A 15,986-nucleotide genomic window follows, 5' to 3' on the forward strand; every position below is an offset into this window, starting at 1 on the left:
CAAGAACCAACATGCCATGGAAGTGAAACTTAGTGTAGATAATGTATGAGGTAATGCCTATGCTAAATGATGTCTTGGTAGACTGTCTCTCACCAGCTGAACAGGGCATGAACAGAATGGTTCATAAATATTTAAGTGCATTTATTCTAAATATAACATATGAAACTGTTTCCTGTGTGTGCCCTGTATGACAAAATACTCATTTCTATCTGTAATTATGTGGGTGGCCTCTTGGACAAGAGTTGAAAGCTCTTGTTGAGTTGTTTGCCTCAACATTGAGACAGAACTCTGTCCCTAAGGCTATAGAAATGACTGAATGACAATAGCCTCTGTCAAAGATAGTCTTTAATGTGGCTGATTTTCTTATTAATTATTTGGTGAGAACACTGACACCTGAATGAGTAGCAAGTAAGAGAATGTTAAAGTACACTCTGTCTTGTTACAGTGCCTTTTCTCTAACTCGGATCTGCTGATAGACAATAGCTGATAAACAGGTGAATGATGTCAATATTAAGTGGGAGTCATATTAATTCATGCATGTGTTTTCCCAGCGTGTCACTTGCACACCAAGTGCCAGAGTAGCTGAAGGCGAATAGATTAGCACGGTAAACACAACAAACTGTCGAAGAATTTAACCAGTCCAGGATGCCCACGCCCCCAGCCTTCTTCCTCATGGCTCGGTTAGGCTGTACCGTTCCCTGGGAGTGCTTATTGCGTGGTTCTTCCCAATCTTTGGTCCTGCAGCCCTTATTCTCTGCGACTTAGCAGTCTTACCACTTCTTTGCATCCCCCTCTATCAAATGATTGCCTTCTATGTTCTCTAAGATAATGCGCCCCATCCACTGTGGTATTTCCTTACTCATTGGGAATTTTACATGTCTGTTCAGCTGTGCTATTACTTTTACTAGGATTTTGACTAGTTTTATTAGGGCCCTGCTTACAAAGTTGTGCAGGTATTGAGTGGCCCGCCGCCAGCACTGTTTTCCCCGTATGCCTTGTTGGTTTGGTGTGCCATCTTGCAGAATGTGAGGGTTTTTCAGAAATAGTCATATATTGTGCATTAGCAGAAACGCCCATACTTAAAAAGAATGAGTGGGGACAAGATGTGAAATCAACACGAGTTTGATTTGTTACCAAGGGCGAGTGGTAGGTGGGTGTGAGTGTCTGAGTGGGTCTCAGCTATACACATGGGGAAGGCAAAGGCGGGAGCGAGAACATTCCAGGCTGGAGGCACAGCTTGTACAAAGGCGCGTTCTTTGAGCGGGATGGAGACCCAGAGGTATTAATGCTCAATGCATTTAAAACCTAACATTCCACCGTTGTCTGAAAGTATTTTGTTAAGCACTCAGTCGGAATTGAAAGGACAGGAGGCTTTGAAAGAAGAAGAAACCTCAGATCGAAAGGAACAGAGCTCAAAGTTGTCAGGTCTCAGGAGAAGCAAGGCATCTGAGTCCAGGGAAGTAGTGAGGGAGTAGAGATCAGAGGGTGTGTAGACACAGAATATGTTGTATCTGGTGAACAGAATATGATGTGGGCTCTAAACTAAAGGGCTAATACCACCTGGCTGGGTGCTGTGGTCTGAATGTTACCACTTGGCTGGGTGCTATGGTCTGAATGTTACCACTTGGCTGGGTGCTGTGGTCTGAATGTTTATGTCCCCGCAAAATTCATGGTGAAATCCTAACCCCCAAGGTGATGTCTTAGGAGGTGGAGCCTTTGGGAAGTGATTCAATGGTGATAGTGGAGCCCGCTGATTGAGATTAGTGCCCTTATAAAAGAGGCCCCCCAAAGCTCTCTGGCCCTCTCTCCACCATGTGAGGACACAGCAAGAGACTGTCTATGCACCAGGAAGCAGATCCTCACGAGACACCAAATCTCCCGGAGCCTTGATCCCGGACTTCCAGCCCGCAGAGCTGTGAGAAATGCATTTCTGCTGTTTATTAGCCCCCCAGACTATGCTATTTTGTTATAGTCACCTGAACAGACTAAGACACTGGGCATTGGGATTAATAAAAACCTGAATGGTGACAGTCTACATTAAGATAAGTCAAGGGGGTGGAGGGAGGGCAACTTCCAGAAATTGGTCTACTGACAGGCCCACCAAAGAAGTCCAGGACAGCAATCAAATGACTTCAGATAGAAGCATCCAGTATCCAATCTCGTTCCATCTGTGTGTGTGTGTGCGTGTGTGTGTGTGTGTGCGCGTGTGCTCACACACACGCACTCAAGCACGCCAACTCCTGCAAGGTAGCTGGCATGCATATTGGCTCTCAAATTATGCACACTATGTGGCAACTTCATGAGGACATCAAGAAGAGGGGCTTTATTGACTGGTGAGCAAACCAACTCCCCTGGAAGGACACATGGAGGCTCACCCAGCTAGGATCTTGTACCAGCACACTGGTCAGACAGGCAGCACCCTGGCCATTGTGAGCCACAGTCTCGGTGGCTGAGGAGCCATTACAGGAAGGTGAGAGTGGGGTGGATCATGAGGGGCTTTCGTCGGGAGCTGAATGAACTGTTTCAAATGCTTGAAAAGAAGAACTTGTTCTCACCTGAGCCTTGGGACACTGTATTTCAGTGGTAACTCACAGCCTTGGGAATCCCACACAGGAAGAGGTTCAAGATCAGCCTTTGGCATCAAGTGAATAAGATGCTATTCGAAGTAGAATTCAACCATAGATTTGTAAGCATATCTAAATTGCAAGGAAAATAAATTTTCAGACATCTTAGGAGCTGGGACTGTGGCTGCCACAGATATTACAAGAGGCACTGAATACTGTGGGGGTGATGAACAGATTCCAGGAAGCAAATAGGAATTAGAAACAAAAAGGTGCCAGAACTCAGATGATCTAGACCTTAGACGATGGGGAAGAAAAACTTTAAAATGGAGGCAGCTTACGCTTCAGATGGGACATCATTTCATGCTTCCAGGTGGGAATTACTTGCGTGTCAAGGTGTCCTCACTTGGCTCTGTGTCTGCTCTTAAGGCTGCCTGTAAAGTCTGCTCCCAGCTGACCCCCAGCCTGAATGGTCACTGGTTCACGCCTGCCTGACTCCTGACAACAGCCGCACACCTATGTCTTTGGATCTTTGCTGTCTAGGCTCCTAGTTTCTGGACTAGATGACTTAAGATGAGGCAACTGCAGATCGCTCTTAATAAAGGAACCCAACAATGAGGCCTCGACCCATCTCAGGTGAAGGCCAGCTCGCTCTGCGGAAAGGATGCTGTGAAGAAGAGGGGAGGGGTGCTTCTGGATAGAGCATCTATTGTGTGCGCTCAGGGTGGCTTGTTGTCACATGTCAGCACCTGCACCAACTCCGCTATATGCCAGAGGGGCTGGGACATCCTTGCCGTCCTCGCCGGTGAGGACACACATTCAGATCCTGCTTTTTGCCTTAAGAGGAGGAGAGTGCCTGTGAAAAATGGCCAAGACAGAGGATATGACAGGAAATGCCACACACCCCTTTTCCCAACTCAGCCACACAGCCCACTTGTCTTCACCTGCAGGCCCAGGCCCACCCAAGCTCTGAGATCATTTCTAGCCCTGGGCAAGGTATTTCTAAGGAAGCATTGGCTCATACAACTTTGGCTGGGTTTCACCTTTCGTTCCTGTCTGGGGCTCCATGCCAGCAAGCCAGGCCCGCGCCTGATACTAATGACCCTTAGATGTGGATGGTGCAGGACAGTCTTGAAGCATTGAATCCTCATGACAGGCCTGGGAGAGGCTCATCGATACCCTCATCTTGTGCAAAGGGCACTGCAGTCCAGAAAAGTTAGGTCATTCCTGTGCCTAGACTCTACCCTTTGCCGCATCCTGGTTCTCCTGCTCCGCCCCACCGCTGCCGTCCAACTTCTCATACGCTGGGCAGTCCCTGTGAGGGGCTTCCTCATCCTTGAGTTTAGCACCTCGAATGCAGTCTGTCCTTTAGCCCATGTTAAATGTCATAAGCATAAGTGACATAATCTGGGGAAGTGTTCTGGCCTTGGCCTTCGGCCTCTCGTGCTCTCTGTGCCTGCTGCAGCCCTCCCCATCTGGTCCAGTTCTGAGCTGTGGGATTTTGTAAGCTAGTCCTGCCTGTCAGCACCCCAGCCCCAGCATGAAAGCATGGCTGTCATAGGTTGTCTCGTCAACAGCAAATTCTATTTAGAAAACACCCCTAGACTTGGAGCTGCCTGAGAAGAAAGAGAAGGTGGAGAAGTTGGCTAGTTTTTGCTTGTAAAAGCATCTAAGTATGCAGGTATAAAAACATGTGGCTTGTTGCTCGTGACTCAGGTGAGGTCTGCCGCGAAGGCGAGCGGGAGAAACAGCACCCTTGTCCACAGGTGTGCACCTGGCGAAGGTAAATGAACCCTACAGGACATGAGGACGGTATCGCAAGACTTTCTGGAGCTCATCGTCTCTCATTTGAACTACTGTCATCCTCTCTGGTTGCCCTATTCCCAACACGGCCTCCTACGCTTCTCCTTCCTTCCCCAAAACTCCCCGCCCTGTGAGGACAGGCGGGAGCTCAGGTCCAGCTGCGCTGGAACCAGGCGGTACTGAGGCAGAGTCCAGTGGAGTGGTTTGTTGTAAATGGGTGAGCACTTCTGTCCATCAGTTATCTCACAGCCTCTAGCTGGTGACAGTTTCAGGACCATTCTACAGTGAACGCGTTTACTTTGGGTGGCCTTGAAATGCTTTAAACAAAGGAAACTGGATGGCTGGGTTTCCTGCCTGGCTTATTGGGGAGGAGGGTTTTGTTCTCTGTGGAGTGGCTGTGATCTAAATTTCCTCTGCCATATACTTTGTCTTGCTAATACTATGTTGGAATTATTTCCTTAATTTCTAAAGCTGCATGTGCGGAAATGGCTTATATTTCCTGTTTTGATAAATGAACAGAACTTTACTGGGAGCCTTGTTCCCAAGTTGGCTTTCCTCTTTGTTGGCCTTTTTTTGGATTAAAAGGATAATTATAAAAAGTCTTGCTTGACTGGACTTGTGACAAAGACAAAGATTTGTATAGATTTTTTTTACCATAAATATAAAAGATGATTACTTTTTTTACAATAAGAAATGTTTGTCTTTTATGTCACTTAGAATGGGTTATTTAGTATCCGTCTGGCCAGGAAGCCTGGGTTAGATGCTGGGGGCAATCCAATGGTAAAAGATCTGTAAATTCCCTACAGAGACCTTGCGCTTTTTGGCTGGAGGTATATTGGCTTAAAAAGACTTTCTTGGACAGGAACTTTCTTGGAACATGTGGAGGACAAAATATTCTTTGTTTTAGGACAAATGAGTTTTGTTCTCGCATCTTAATATAAATTTGGTTAATACTCATTTCTTGTGTGCAAGTTAACAACAATGGTGAGCATTTTTTCTTTCATTTACATATATCAACTTTAAATGGTACTCAGGTCTGCTGAAAGCTGGGTCCACATCCATAGATTTGTTCCCTTAATGTAAGTGAACAAGTCACACTGGTAGTTACAGAAATAGCTATTCTTAGAGAGGCTAAATCTTTTTGTATGTTTATTATCTGGCATTCAAGTTGTTATGTAAACCTATTTTTAAATATTCTAAATATAAGGACAGATCTACTGTTGGGGAAAAGACGATGAGCACTCTTGTTGACATTCTGAAATGGGGCCACTCCTGGACCTAAAGGGAGTACGCCCTCCTCACCTGGGCGGCCGAGGAAAGGCTTTGCTCTCTTCCTGATGCTACATGATCCCTGACGAGGGCAGCGCGATACTCGCTTCTCTTGATGCCAGTAGGTCCCTCAAATAGGAAACAGCGCCAGCAATATGTGGGACCGGATGCTCCCTTAATCCTGCAGCTGCTGCTATTGATCTCTTCTCTGCCTCGTTACTGAATTCCATTTATAGATGGCAGAGCAAAGTCTCTGCTGGCTGCCAGAGAGCCAGTGGCTCAAGGCAAGAGATTCTCTGCTTGAACCTGATAGATGCCTCGTTCAGGAAGCTTAGAAGTTTCCGTGACTTCTGTTCTCCCTGAGACAAGAGGCTCAACAAGGAATGTAGATCGTGCATCCGAGGTGATTTCGATGTGTCTTGCATGCCCCTGCAAAGCTTTCTAAATGTAGTGATGCCTAGATTCAGATAAGGCTCCAAAGAAAAGGATTCCTGTAATGAAAAGCTCACCAAGAAATCTCTTGCTCAGTGCTCTCCACTTTGCCCCTGGAAACAATATCTGTTGCATTCCATTTGAGTATAATATGATCCCAGGCTTCTAGAAGATGTATCTATGCCTTTACATTGCCAACTGGCCTTCAGTGATCCAGGTGATTTCCAACTCCTAGAATTTCTAATTAGCACAGCATCGCGGGCTACCAGTTCAGGGCAGGATGCAACTCAGCAGAAGAGTCTAAAAGGAAGTGTTGAATAAGGAAAAGAGAACTAAAATGTTTTTGGCACTTTGATTGACTAGAAGTTCAGTGACTGAGCCCTGGGGGCTCAGAGCCTCCTTACACTCACCACAAATGGCAGGGGTCACAGGGAGTCCAAGGGCCGGCACTTTTCTGGGATGGACCTGCCTGGGTCCACTTTAGGCACCAAACACACTGAACCTGTAGGATATACTGCTTTCTCCTCCCTGGAAGGAGATGGCACAGTGGTTTACAATTTTCCCATTGTCTCTGAGCAAAGTCTCTTTTTGCAATGATAGCCCGTCAATCAAGTGCCATGCTCCACAGACATCAGTGTGCCTCCCTGGAAATCCTCTTAGATAGTGGGCTCTGATCCAGTAAATCTGGGGTGGGGCCTGCCTTCCTAACTAGCACCAAGGTGATGCTGATGGTGCATCTACACACCCCACTGGCAGCAGTAAGGGTCCAGACAAAGAATGGGGGTATTGCAAGCATGATTGATTGACTCTTTGACGTTGTGTCTGAGTCCCTATCTCTCATCAGTCAACCTCCCATGCCCTTCCCTCATCTTGCCCCCGTTTGTGACACTGTCTCAGGTGAACCTTCCTCACTCTCTTTGCTCAATGTCTTCTCCATGCACTCACTCTCTTGTTTCTTTCATGTCCATGGCTCTCTCCACCCTACTGCTCCTTTGCCGATGGATTTTGTTCTCATTAATTGTTGCAAGAATTACCCATCCTTCATCTCTTCCTGGTGCAGCTCAGAGAATTCCTGGGCTACTCTGCTTCTCCTATTTAAGCTGCTCTCTGTCTTAATTCCCAAAACTTAGGGTTCACGTTTATTTTTCAAAACTATACGATCGGTTCCACAACACTTATTAAAATGTCAAGAGCTCACAATGCTATCAAAATCAGCATTCCTTTCCCTGTGTCGGCAGTGCCTTCCCCAGCCTCCTTAATTCCTCTGCCTTGTCTGGAGGGAGTGGATGAGTCCAGTGGGGCCCAGTCTCTGGTGTGGTGGGGGATGAGCGAGCTGCCAGGATGGAGCACCCACAGGTCCTCAATGAGTTTGTCCATTGCCGAAGGAACTAGTGATTAATCCCCCGGTCAAACTCCTTCCCCAGTTGGGAAGTGAGCGCCACAGTTTGAAATGGTCACGCGTCTTAGTAGCAACTGAGATGGTTCTTGGTTGAGCAAGACGTCCTGAGGATGCCGCACCCCTGTGGACTGTCTATCTGGACTATAAAGTGACGGGGGATTGAATCTGAGTCCTGGGCTGGAAGTTGGGGGATGGGGCAATGCAGGGGCATCCTGAGGGTCATAAGAAGAGTGGGTGCAAATGCACTCCAATCCAAGATGCTCTTGATTCCTTGAGGGTAATAATGCAGAGGTCTTGCTTTCCTAGGCTGGTAGGCTAGCTGCTGTCTGTCTGTGTCTTGGTTACAGCAGCCAGAGCCTCAGGTCAGCCAGCAGGGAGGTCAGCCTGTGTGGGGCAGGCATGTAAGGAGGAGGGAGCACAGTGTAGCCCAAGGGAAAGGGCCTGGCTGTGCTAGTCCTCTCTGTTACCAATGTGATTTAGTGCTTGGGGCCTCCTTGACTCTTAATCATTCTTGCAACACCCTCTTTTCCATGGCACTTGTCATAATTTAAATCATGTAGGTTTCATTGTTTGTTGACTTAATTTTCTTGTCTTCTTGTTTGCATGATCTCTTCCCCACTTTATACCCGTGGCCCAACACAGTGCATCAGCCAGAAGAAACATTTGGTAAAGAATGAATGAATGAGGGGGTGGCCCCGTGTCCAAGTGGTTAAGTTTGTGCACTCCACTTTGGCTGCCCAGGGTTCACTGATTCAGATCCTCGGCGTGGACCTAGGCACTGCTCATCAAGCCATGCTGTGGCAGCATCCCACATAGAAGAACTAGTATGACTTACAACTAGAATATACAACTATGTACTGGGGCTTTGGGGAGAAAAACAAAGAAGAGGAAGATTGGCAACAGATGTTAGCTCAGGGCCAGTCTTCCTCAAAAAAAAAAAAGCATAGTTTTAAAAATAAATAGTGCTATAAAAAAGTTAAAAGAATGAATGAATGAGTGAATTTGCAAAATCGAAGGGTGGGTGAATTATTCCCAAGGCCCCTTCCAGCTGTCGTATTTTTTGGAATTGGGCTTGTTAGGTGTTCTCTCACTGGTGCAGTTGAAGGAAAGTGTTTTTCTGAGCACTCCGAGCCAGGAAACATGTGTCGCGCACTCCTTCATCATCCTGGAGCCTGGGTGGGAGCAGGTTCTCTGTGAATATGAGGACCTAAGAACTCATGCATGTTAGATTCAAGTGTTCTCAGGGGGTGGGAGCCCTTAGGAGTTTTCGCACATCTTCGTATAATTGGTCCCATTGGGCCATCAGCCCTTTTCTGCCCTGGGATGAAGGACATCCAGACACAGGCCAGAGTTTGGCCAGCCCAGTTGGATGGATGCAGCATGGTCCATGACAATAGACACTTTCTACACCTCGAGCAGGGTCTACAGGAGCCTCCTAGCTCCGGGAACTGCATCTCCTCCTTAGATGCTTAGACGGTGACCTGAGTGACCTGCAGGGGGCCTCAGGGAGAACGGGGTGTTGGAATATTGCTCTACTTGATGCTCCTGATGGGAATTCAGAGTTGGAGTGAGAAACAAGTGGAGGATTTCATTGATTTTCTCACAGGTGGAAGCATGCCTTCCTGGGAACTCTGAAGTTGAGGATCTGGCCCAGGGCCAGCTTGTCATGTGCGAGGGTGGTGGGCAGACTCTTGAGGTGGACACAGGGCAGGAGGAGGCTAGTCATCTTTATTGAGGAGCTGACAAGAGGAAGGATCGGGGTCTGTCTTTGAGTGGTGTTGAGCAATAAAATGAAGGGTGGATTCAAGGGCTCAGAGCACAGGCAGCGGTTGGTGTGAGCTTTTAGTATTCTTCTGCTTGCGGGTAGGGGACGGGGCTGGGACAGGCATAGGACCCCACAGGGCAGTTCACACTCTCCCCATGCAGAGTACTCAGGAGGGCTTTTGTACCTTGAGAATGTTCCAGGGACCAAGGTCTGTCGGGAATGCCGAGGCTCAGGTCTGAGACTTGTTCGGTCTCTCAGAGACGTCTGGAACACTTGCCCTGCCCTAATAAAGTAAACACTTCTGTTCATCCTGGAGATCTGGCATTCCAATATGTGATACTTAGTGCTCTTGTAGATGCTGAAATTCATAAGAGTCCCTCTGTAGGATATGTAAGCTGCCGAGGGGAAAACACACACACACCCCCCCACATCACATCACGCTCAGACATACACACACACCCCCCCATCACATCACACACAGACATACACATGCATACACCCCACATCACACACACTCCCCACATTGCTTCACACACATACGCGCACACAGATACCCCATATCACATCACACACAGACACACACACTCCACATCACATCACACACAGACACCCCATATCACATTACACACATATACACACACACAGACACCCATGTCACTTCACACACAGACGCATCACATCACACACCCCTCATATCACACAGACACACACACACAGACACACACACACACATACATACCTACATACACACACAGAGGGCTGGAATTTCCGTGACAGATATTGGCTGTGGCTTGTGAAGGGAAGGGCTGCCTCTCGAAGATGTATTCCTCCTCCTGAGACAGGGTATCTGAGCCACTGGCATATAGTTGAAAAAGTGTTAAGATCGGGAGTTATTGGACCTACAAGTCCTGGTTCCAAAAGCAAGAAAGCACTGTTAAATTTTGAGCAGGTTGTGAAGAACTCGTTTCTTTAACTAAATCCAGTAACTATCCTACGCCCAGAATAGAGGGTCTGTTAGATCAATTCGAAACCAGTAAAATCATTTCAACCATTGATTTATATACAGGGATTTGGCAGGTGGCTTTAAAACCAAAATTGAAAATAACACGTGAAACACTAGATAGAGAAGATGAGTTTGTGCTTCACCCTTTAGACTGAGGAGGCCCCCTAACCTTTCCAAACCACCAGTAAATGAATTCTCGCGTGAGCCAGGGACACCTGCCAAGGCACCTATTCGTGTCACAGTTATTTGTAATACAAAGTGTAAGGGAGGGCCCATACAGGCTTCTGCCTTTGGCGCTCAGGGTCATCCATAAAAGTGGTGGCTGAGCTTGGAGCTGGAGTGATAAAAACCAAATATTCAAAAGCATGGAATTTAAAAATGAGCTCCACTGTACATAAACATTGAAGCCATAAAAAAAAATGACCAACACCTAGAATCCTATTTTGAGAGTGTGAAAGGATTTGATATATGTTACTTTCACAGGATGGAACTCTAGCTGTCTCATATATATCAGTCAGGACAAAAAGGTGACCAAGAGATTCGAAAGGCGTTCGAGGTGTTGGTTTCTTTAAAGGATTTGAGATTTTCAGATTTTTTTGAATCCTTCAAACTAGTGACTGATGCACCAGACACTGCAGTAGGTAAAGAATTATAATAAGAACACAAAAAAATGTGAAACTCTCTAATGAGAACTCTCTAGTAGAAAATTGTTAGCACAGGAAAGGAATTTATCGTCACTACAAAAAAGCACATTGAGTTGTTGTCAAGGTCTGGGGTAAACTGGCCAGGTGGCCGTGAGTCACGGGTTACTATGCACCCATCCAAGGTTGACTGTCCAGGAAGGCGGTGCTGGCGGGGGCTGCAGAGGTGGCCAGGCCAGACCATCTGCACTGCCACATGCACGTTCAGTGCGTGCCGGGAACTGGGAAGTTTCTGGCAGACGTGCTAGCACAGAAAACAGACAGAAAAGCTGACAGAGGGAGTCCCCGATTGACCACCCTGTTTAGTCATTGAGACTGAACTCAGAAGAGAGCGGAAGAGTGTGGTAAAATGCAGTGGTTAAAGTTGGAACGGGTTCTGTTATCTGGGGAGTGTTGCTTGCGTGGTAAGGTTTGGCCCCGTGCACACTGGAAACTAACTGTGCCCACGGTCCCTGAGTCTAAGTGCCTGCCAGATGGGCAGTCTGGCCGAGGGTCATGAGCCAGATGGAGATTCCTGGGTGAGCAGCTGCACCAACTCACCTGTCGGGAGGGTGGAGAGGCAGGGACGATGCTTGGCTGATCAGAGAGGGAGAGAAGAGAGTGGATCCAGTGGTCACTTCCTGCTCAGAATACTCAGTACTGTGAATGCAGTCTGAAAGGAAGTGCTCAGACACAGTCCAATATCCAGGTCCTTCTTTTACCTGATGCTGAGATCAAGCGCCAGAAATGCCTTTTTCTCCATTGGAGTTGTCCAGCCAGAGAACCTCCTGAGTTACCCACTAAACTCATTAAAGAGTTGTATCTCAATGTCTGACCAAAAGTTTGGCTATGCCACCCGAACCCCGCTAAATAAGCGCTACAGAAAGCCTCTCCCCGCCCCCCGCCCCCTCCTCCTTACTGTAAACGAGCATGTCTTGCAGAATGAAGGGAGGGAAACGAGCTTTCCTCTGCAGGCGCTTCATCCTGGATGTCCCGGTACCTCTGTGGTGGAGGTGAGGGTTTGCCATCCTTTCAGGTGTATTTGCAAGTCCCACCTCCTCATCGGAACCCCCTCTCCCTTTCATTCACCAGGATCTGTGTAATTTGATGGGGCCAGAGTTGACCTGCTGCATTTAACTTAACGCTATCCTGCTCCCCTTGAACGACTCCTCCTTCGGGACGCATCCCCCACATTTCCAGGCAGAGGGAAGGGCTGCTTCCTCTGTGCCTGAGTTTCTTCTTCATACTAAAGTGCTTAACATAGAGTGTCATGGGCTCACCTCACATGGAACCCCTTGATTCGGGAAATGTTCTCCTTGAATTTAGAGCCCCAGGACCTAACTTGGCATGTGGCACTTAGTAGGCACTGAAAAAGAGGCTTATTGACCATAGAATGTACAACTCCAAGAGTGACCCTAATGTAAACTATGGACTTTGGGTGATAATGACGTGTCCTTGTAGGTTCATCAATTGTAACAAATGTCCCACTCTGGTGAGGAATGTTGACAGTGGGGGAGGCTGCGCATGTGGGGGAGCAGTGAGTTGTATGGGAAATCTCTGTACCTTTTGCTGTAGACCTAAAACTGCTCTAAAAACTAAAGCCTGTTTTTTTAAAGAGTTATCGAATGTTCTGAATGAGTAGTTAGTTGTTAGAATTGGAAGAGCTCTCAACAGTTGGTATTATGATACATATTGTAGTTGACAGTGTTTTAGATAACTTTTTCTTTGCTTTGTGTTTTATTTTTGCAGGGTGTGAAGAAGTTTGATGTGCCCTGTGGAGGGAGAGACTGCAGTGGGGGCTGCCAGTGCTACCCCGAGAAAGGAGGACGGGTAAGTCATGACACTGCAGTAAATATTATCTTCCTTATACTTCCATTAAATGAAAGTACCTTAAATTGTCTGATTAAGTCATTGGCATACTTTCCTAGGAAATTTCATACAGATGTGTTCTTCTCCACTTAACAAACAATAATGTAATGCAAAATTGGGTCAATTAAAACCACTTTCCTAATAAATTGAGAACAATATTAACTTTCAACATGTTTTCTCTTGTTCATTGTTATAAGTCATATGTGTGTGCATATATGGATATATAATGCAACTATGTTTTATACTTATGATATTATACATAAACATATTTTGTAAAAATATTATATAAAGAAAACATAGTTGCCTTTATATTGCAGAATCTATCAAATGAGAGGGCACTGGCATTATACTGCTGAGAATGATTCTAGCTTTTAAAATTATCCCACTCATTCCCTGGATGTCCTTTATGTAGCCCATTTCATCGATAAGTAAGAAAAAGAGTCACCCCAAATTATTACCATCACACCTGGCAGAATTTGAAATATGGATATTGGGTTTAATATGTTCAATTAAAGTGATTAGCCTCTCATTCTGTTGCCTTTAAAGCTGATATTTGAGTCTTGGCATTACTGATTTTTAAAAGATAGTGTTTCTATTTGTGTTTAAGCCCATTTCGGTGTGTGGCAGTGTGGGGCGCAGTATTTCATTTTATGATACCAAGTCTTTTGAGTCTCTGTGCTGTGGAACCATGCATTTCCCTCTGGGACTCTGCTTGTCCAATGCCAGGTTGTGAGAGGCAGTTGGGAATTCTTGCCTGCATTGCCCTGTTGGCGTTGGCATCAGAAATTATAGCAGTCCTTGGGTGTTCCAAATGAGTTCCACCAAGTTGAATCCTGAAGTTGGTTTTTAAAGTAGTCATTCCCCATTCCCACTCACCAAGAGGAAGAAATGTCGTGGTAGAACTTGGCCTCTGTGCCTCCAAAAATCAAATAAGTAAAATTTGTGGTAGGGAACCCCTTTATAAATGTGGCGATCTCATTTACTACAGTGTGACTAATTATTATTTCAATGGCAAAGATCACAACTGAGGAGCTTCTTGCCTTCTAGATCAGAGCTTCCATCTTCACATGGTGTGTTCATCATGAGTTACAATCCTCAAAACCATTTTTCTGTGTTGTTACTTTAGTGAAGGGTCCCTCTGCTTGGAATGGGGACTTTATGCTCTAGGAATTGCTAGTTGAAGATCACTTATCACATTTAACACAGATAAGTATTTTTTAAATATATGGAAGCTATTTCATGAGATTTAAAGTTCCCCTGGGGTCCCTTGCTATAGATTTTCCCAGCGATGCTTCTGGAGCCATGATGACAATGCCTGACTGCAGAGCTGTCCACTCCCTAAGCACTTGGCTAGCTCGGCCTTATATGGGCACGAGGAAGATAAATTAGTGGTGTACAAATATTTGTGAGACCTGCCTCTGTCAGAGGGAGTTCAACCCTAGAGGGACCCGACATTTCTTCTCCATGTGATCAGCCAAACAGAACCTAAACAAACTGAGTAGAAGGTTACTGAGTCTATTCTTTTTCATCATTTATGATTATTTAATGCAGAACCAGTGTATCAACATTTCCCATAGCGCTTTTACAGGAATTTTCTTCTTCGGTAAAGATAGTTCATTCTGATTATTTCAATATATAATGCCATCTGCATAGCAATGTACTCTTATATTATGCCAGAGGTCTTCTGTGATTTCTAAAGGTCTTTCTGATTGAGTAAGTTTACAGTACAGGCCTTGGGACCTTTCTATCTCCCATTGTCCCTAAATAAAAAAATACCTGGAGTCTGTTTCTATACGTTGCCAAAGAAAATAGAAAGTTGACACCTTCTGGTTAATTTGAGTAACATGAGTAATCCAAACACCAGTGTGGGCTTGACTTTCCTCTATTCATCCAGACTTTGCTTTGTTCATTCAGACTTTGCTCTGCTCATCCAGACTTTGCTCTGTTCATCCGGACCTTGCTCTGTTTATCCAGGTGATCAACATTGGTCAAATTAAGTTGAGATTTGGCAATTGTCTGAGTAGTTTGTTCAAGAGACAGAGCCAAATGACTCCCCACTTTGGGGCCTGACCTATGGGACTCACTTTCTGTAGTGTCCAGATAGCCTGACACATTTCTAAGTTTACCCTTCTCTTTGCACTGCATAATGCTCCACACGGTCATTACAGCTGGACCCAGACCCACAATGCAGTTGGACCATCCACATCCAAATTGGGTTGTTTTAACAGCACCTAAGGCTGCCCAGTTGACTCAGGGGTGCCATTGAACATTAACCAGTAAGATGATAGAAATGGCTAACGGGGGGCTGGCTCCGTGGCCGAGTGGTTAAGTTCGCGCGCTCTGCTGCAGGCAGCCCAGTGTTTCGTTGGTTTGAATCCTGGGCGCGGACATGGCACTGCTCATCAAACCATGCTGAGGCAGCGTCCCACATGCCACAACTAGAAGGAACTGCAAAGAAGAAAATACAACTATGTACCGAGGGGCTTTGGGGAGAAAAAAAGGGGGAAAAAAAAAAAGAAATGGCTAATGGTAAGAGGTAAGAAAAAAACCTAGCGAGGAGAGAGAAATTATACCATTTATCATTTTCCACGGGTAAACCCAGTATATCACTGAAGATATTTATTGTTAGGGCAATTGCATTTCCTTCATTAAATTATTTATTAAGCTATCTATTTCAGTTCTACAAACCTGATGTATGCGTATTAAATATTTGTTAATGAACAAGTTTACCCAAATGTGTTCCTGTAGAAAGCAGGGCTATTTCTGCCCTACTTTTGGATTGATAGTATTTTTTTAAAGTAATGTAATACATAAAAATAGCAGTTGGACAGATTTTGCCGTTCAAAGAGCTGTGTGCGTAGCTTGTTCTTTCCCACAGCTTCCCCTGGGGTCCCCTGCTATATATTTTCCCCACGGTGCTACTGCAGCAGCGATGACAATGCCTGACTGCAGAGCTCTCCCCTCCCCGAGCACTTGGCTAGCTCAGCCTTATATGGCCATGGGGTAGAGTTAATTTGTTCCTCACCATGGTGACAGCCAACATCAGAAACTGTATGTTACTGGATAACTTTTGGACCCTATGCAGAAATCACAAATGTGCTATGGATTCCAATTCCAAATGAGTTCTCATGTTGCCAAATGAATAAGCTCTGTGTAAAGTGTCTTGAGCCTGACTGTCCACCCTGGAGTGGTGGGTGGTGGCTTG

The 15,986-nt window shown here is 45.9% G+C and overlaps 1 protein-coding gene across 1 annotated transcript in view; it reads left to right on the forward strand.

The window, feature by feature from the left end:
• The window catches only part of COL4A2 (collagen type IV alpha 2 chain), a 191,861-nt gene that overhangs the window by 36,146 nt on the left and 139,729 nt on the right, over positions 1–15,986 (forward strand). Inside the window, exon 4 of the mRNA XM_044779702.2 lies at positions 12,662–12,742. Coding sequence (XP_044635637.2) covers positions 12,662–12,742 — 81 coding nt within the window. The remainder of the gene's footprint in view (positions 1–12,661; positions 12,743–15,986) is intronic.

Source organism: Equus asinus, chromosome 11, assembly GCF_041296235.1.
Source record: "Equus asinus isolate D_3611 breed Donkey chromosome 11, EquAss-T2T_v2, whole genome shotgun sequence".
NCBI classification, from domain to species: domain Eukaryota; kingdom Metazoa; phylum Chordata; class Mammalia; order Perissodactyla; family Equidae; genus Equus; species Equus asinus.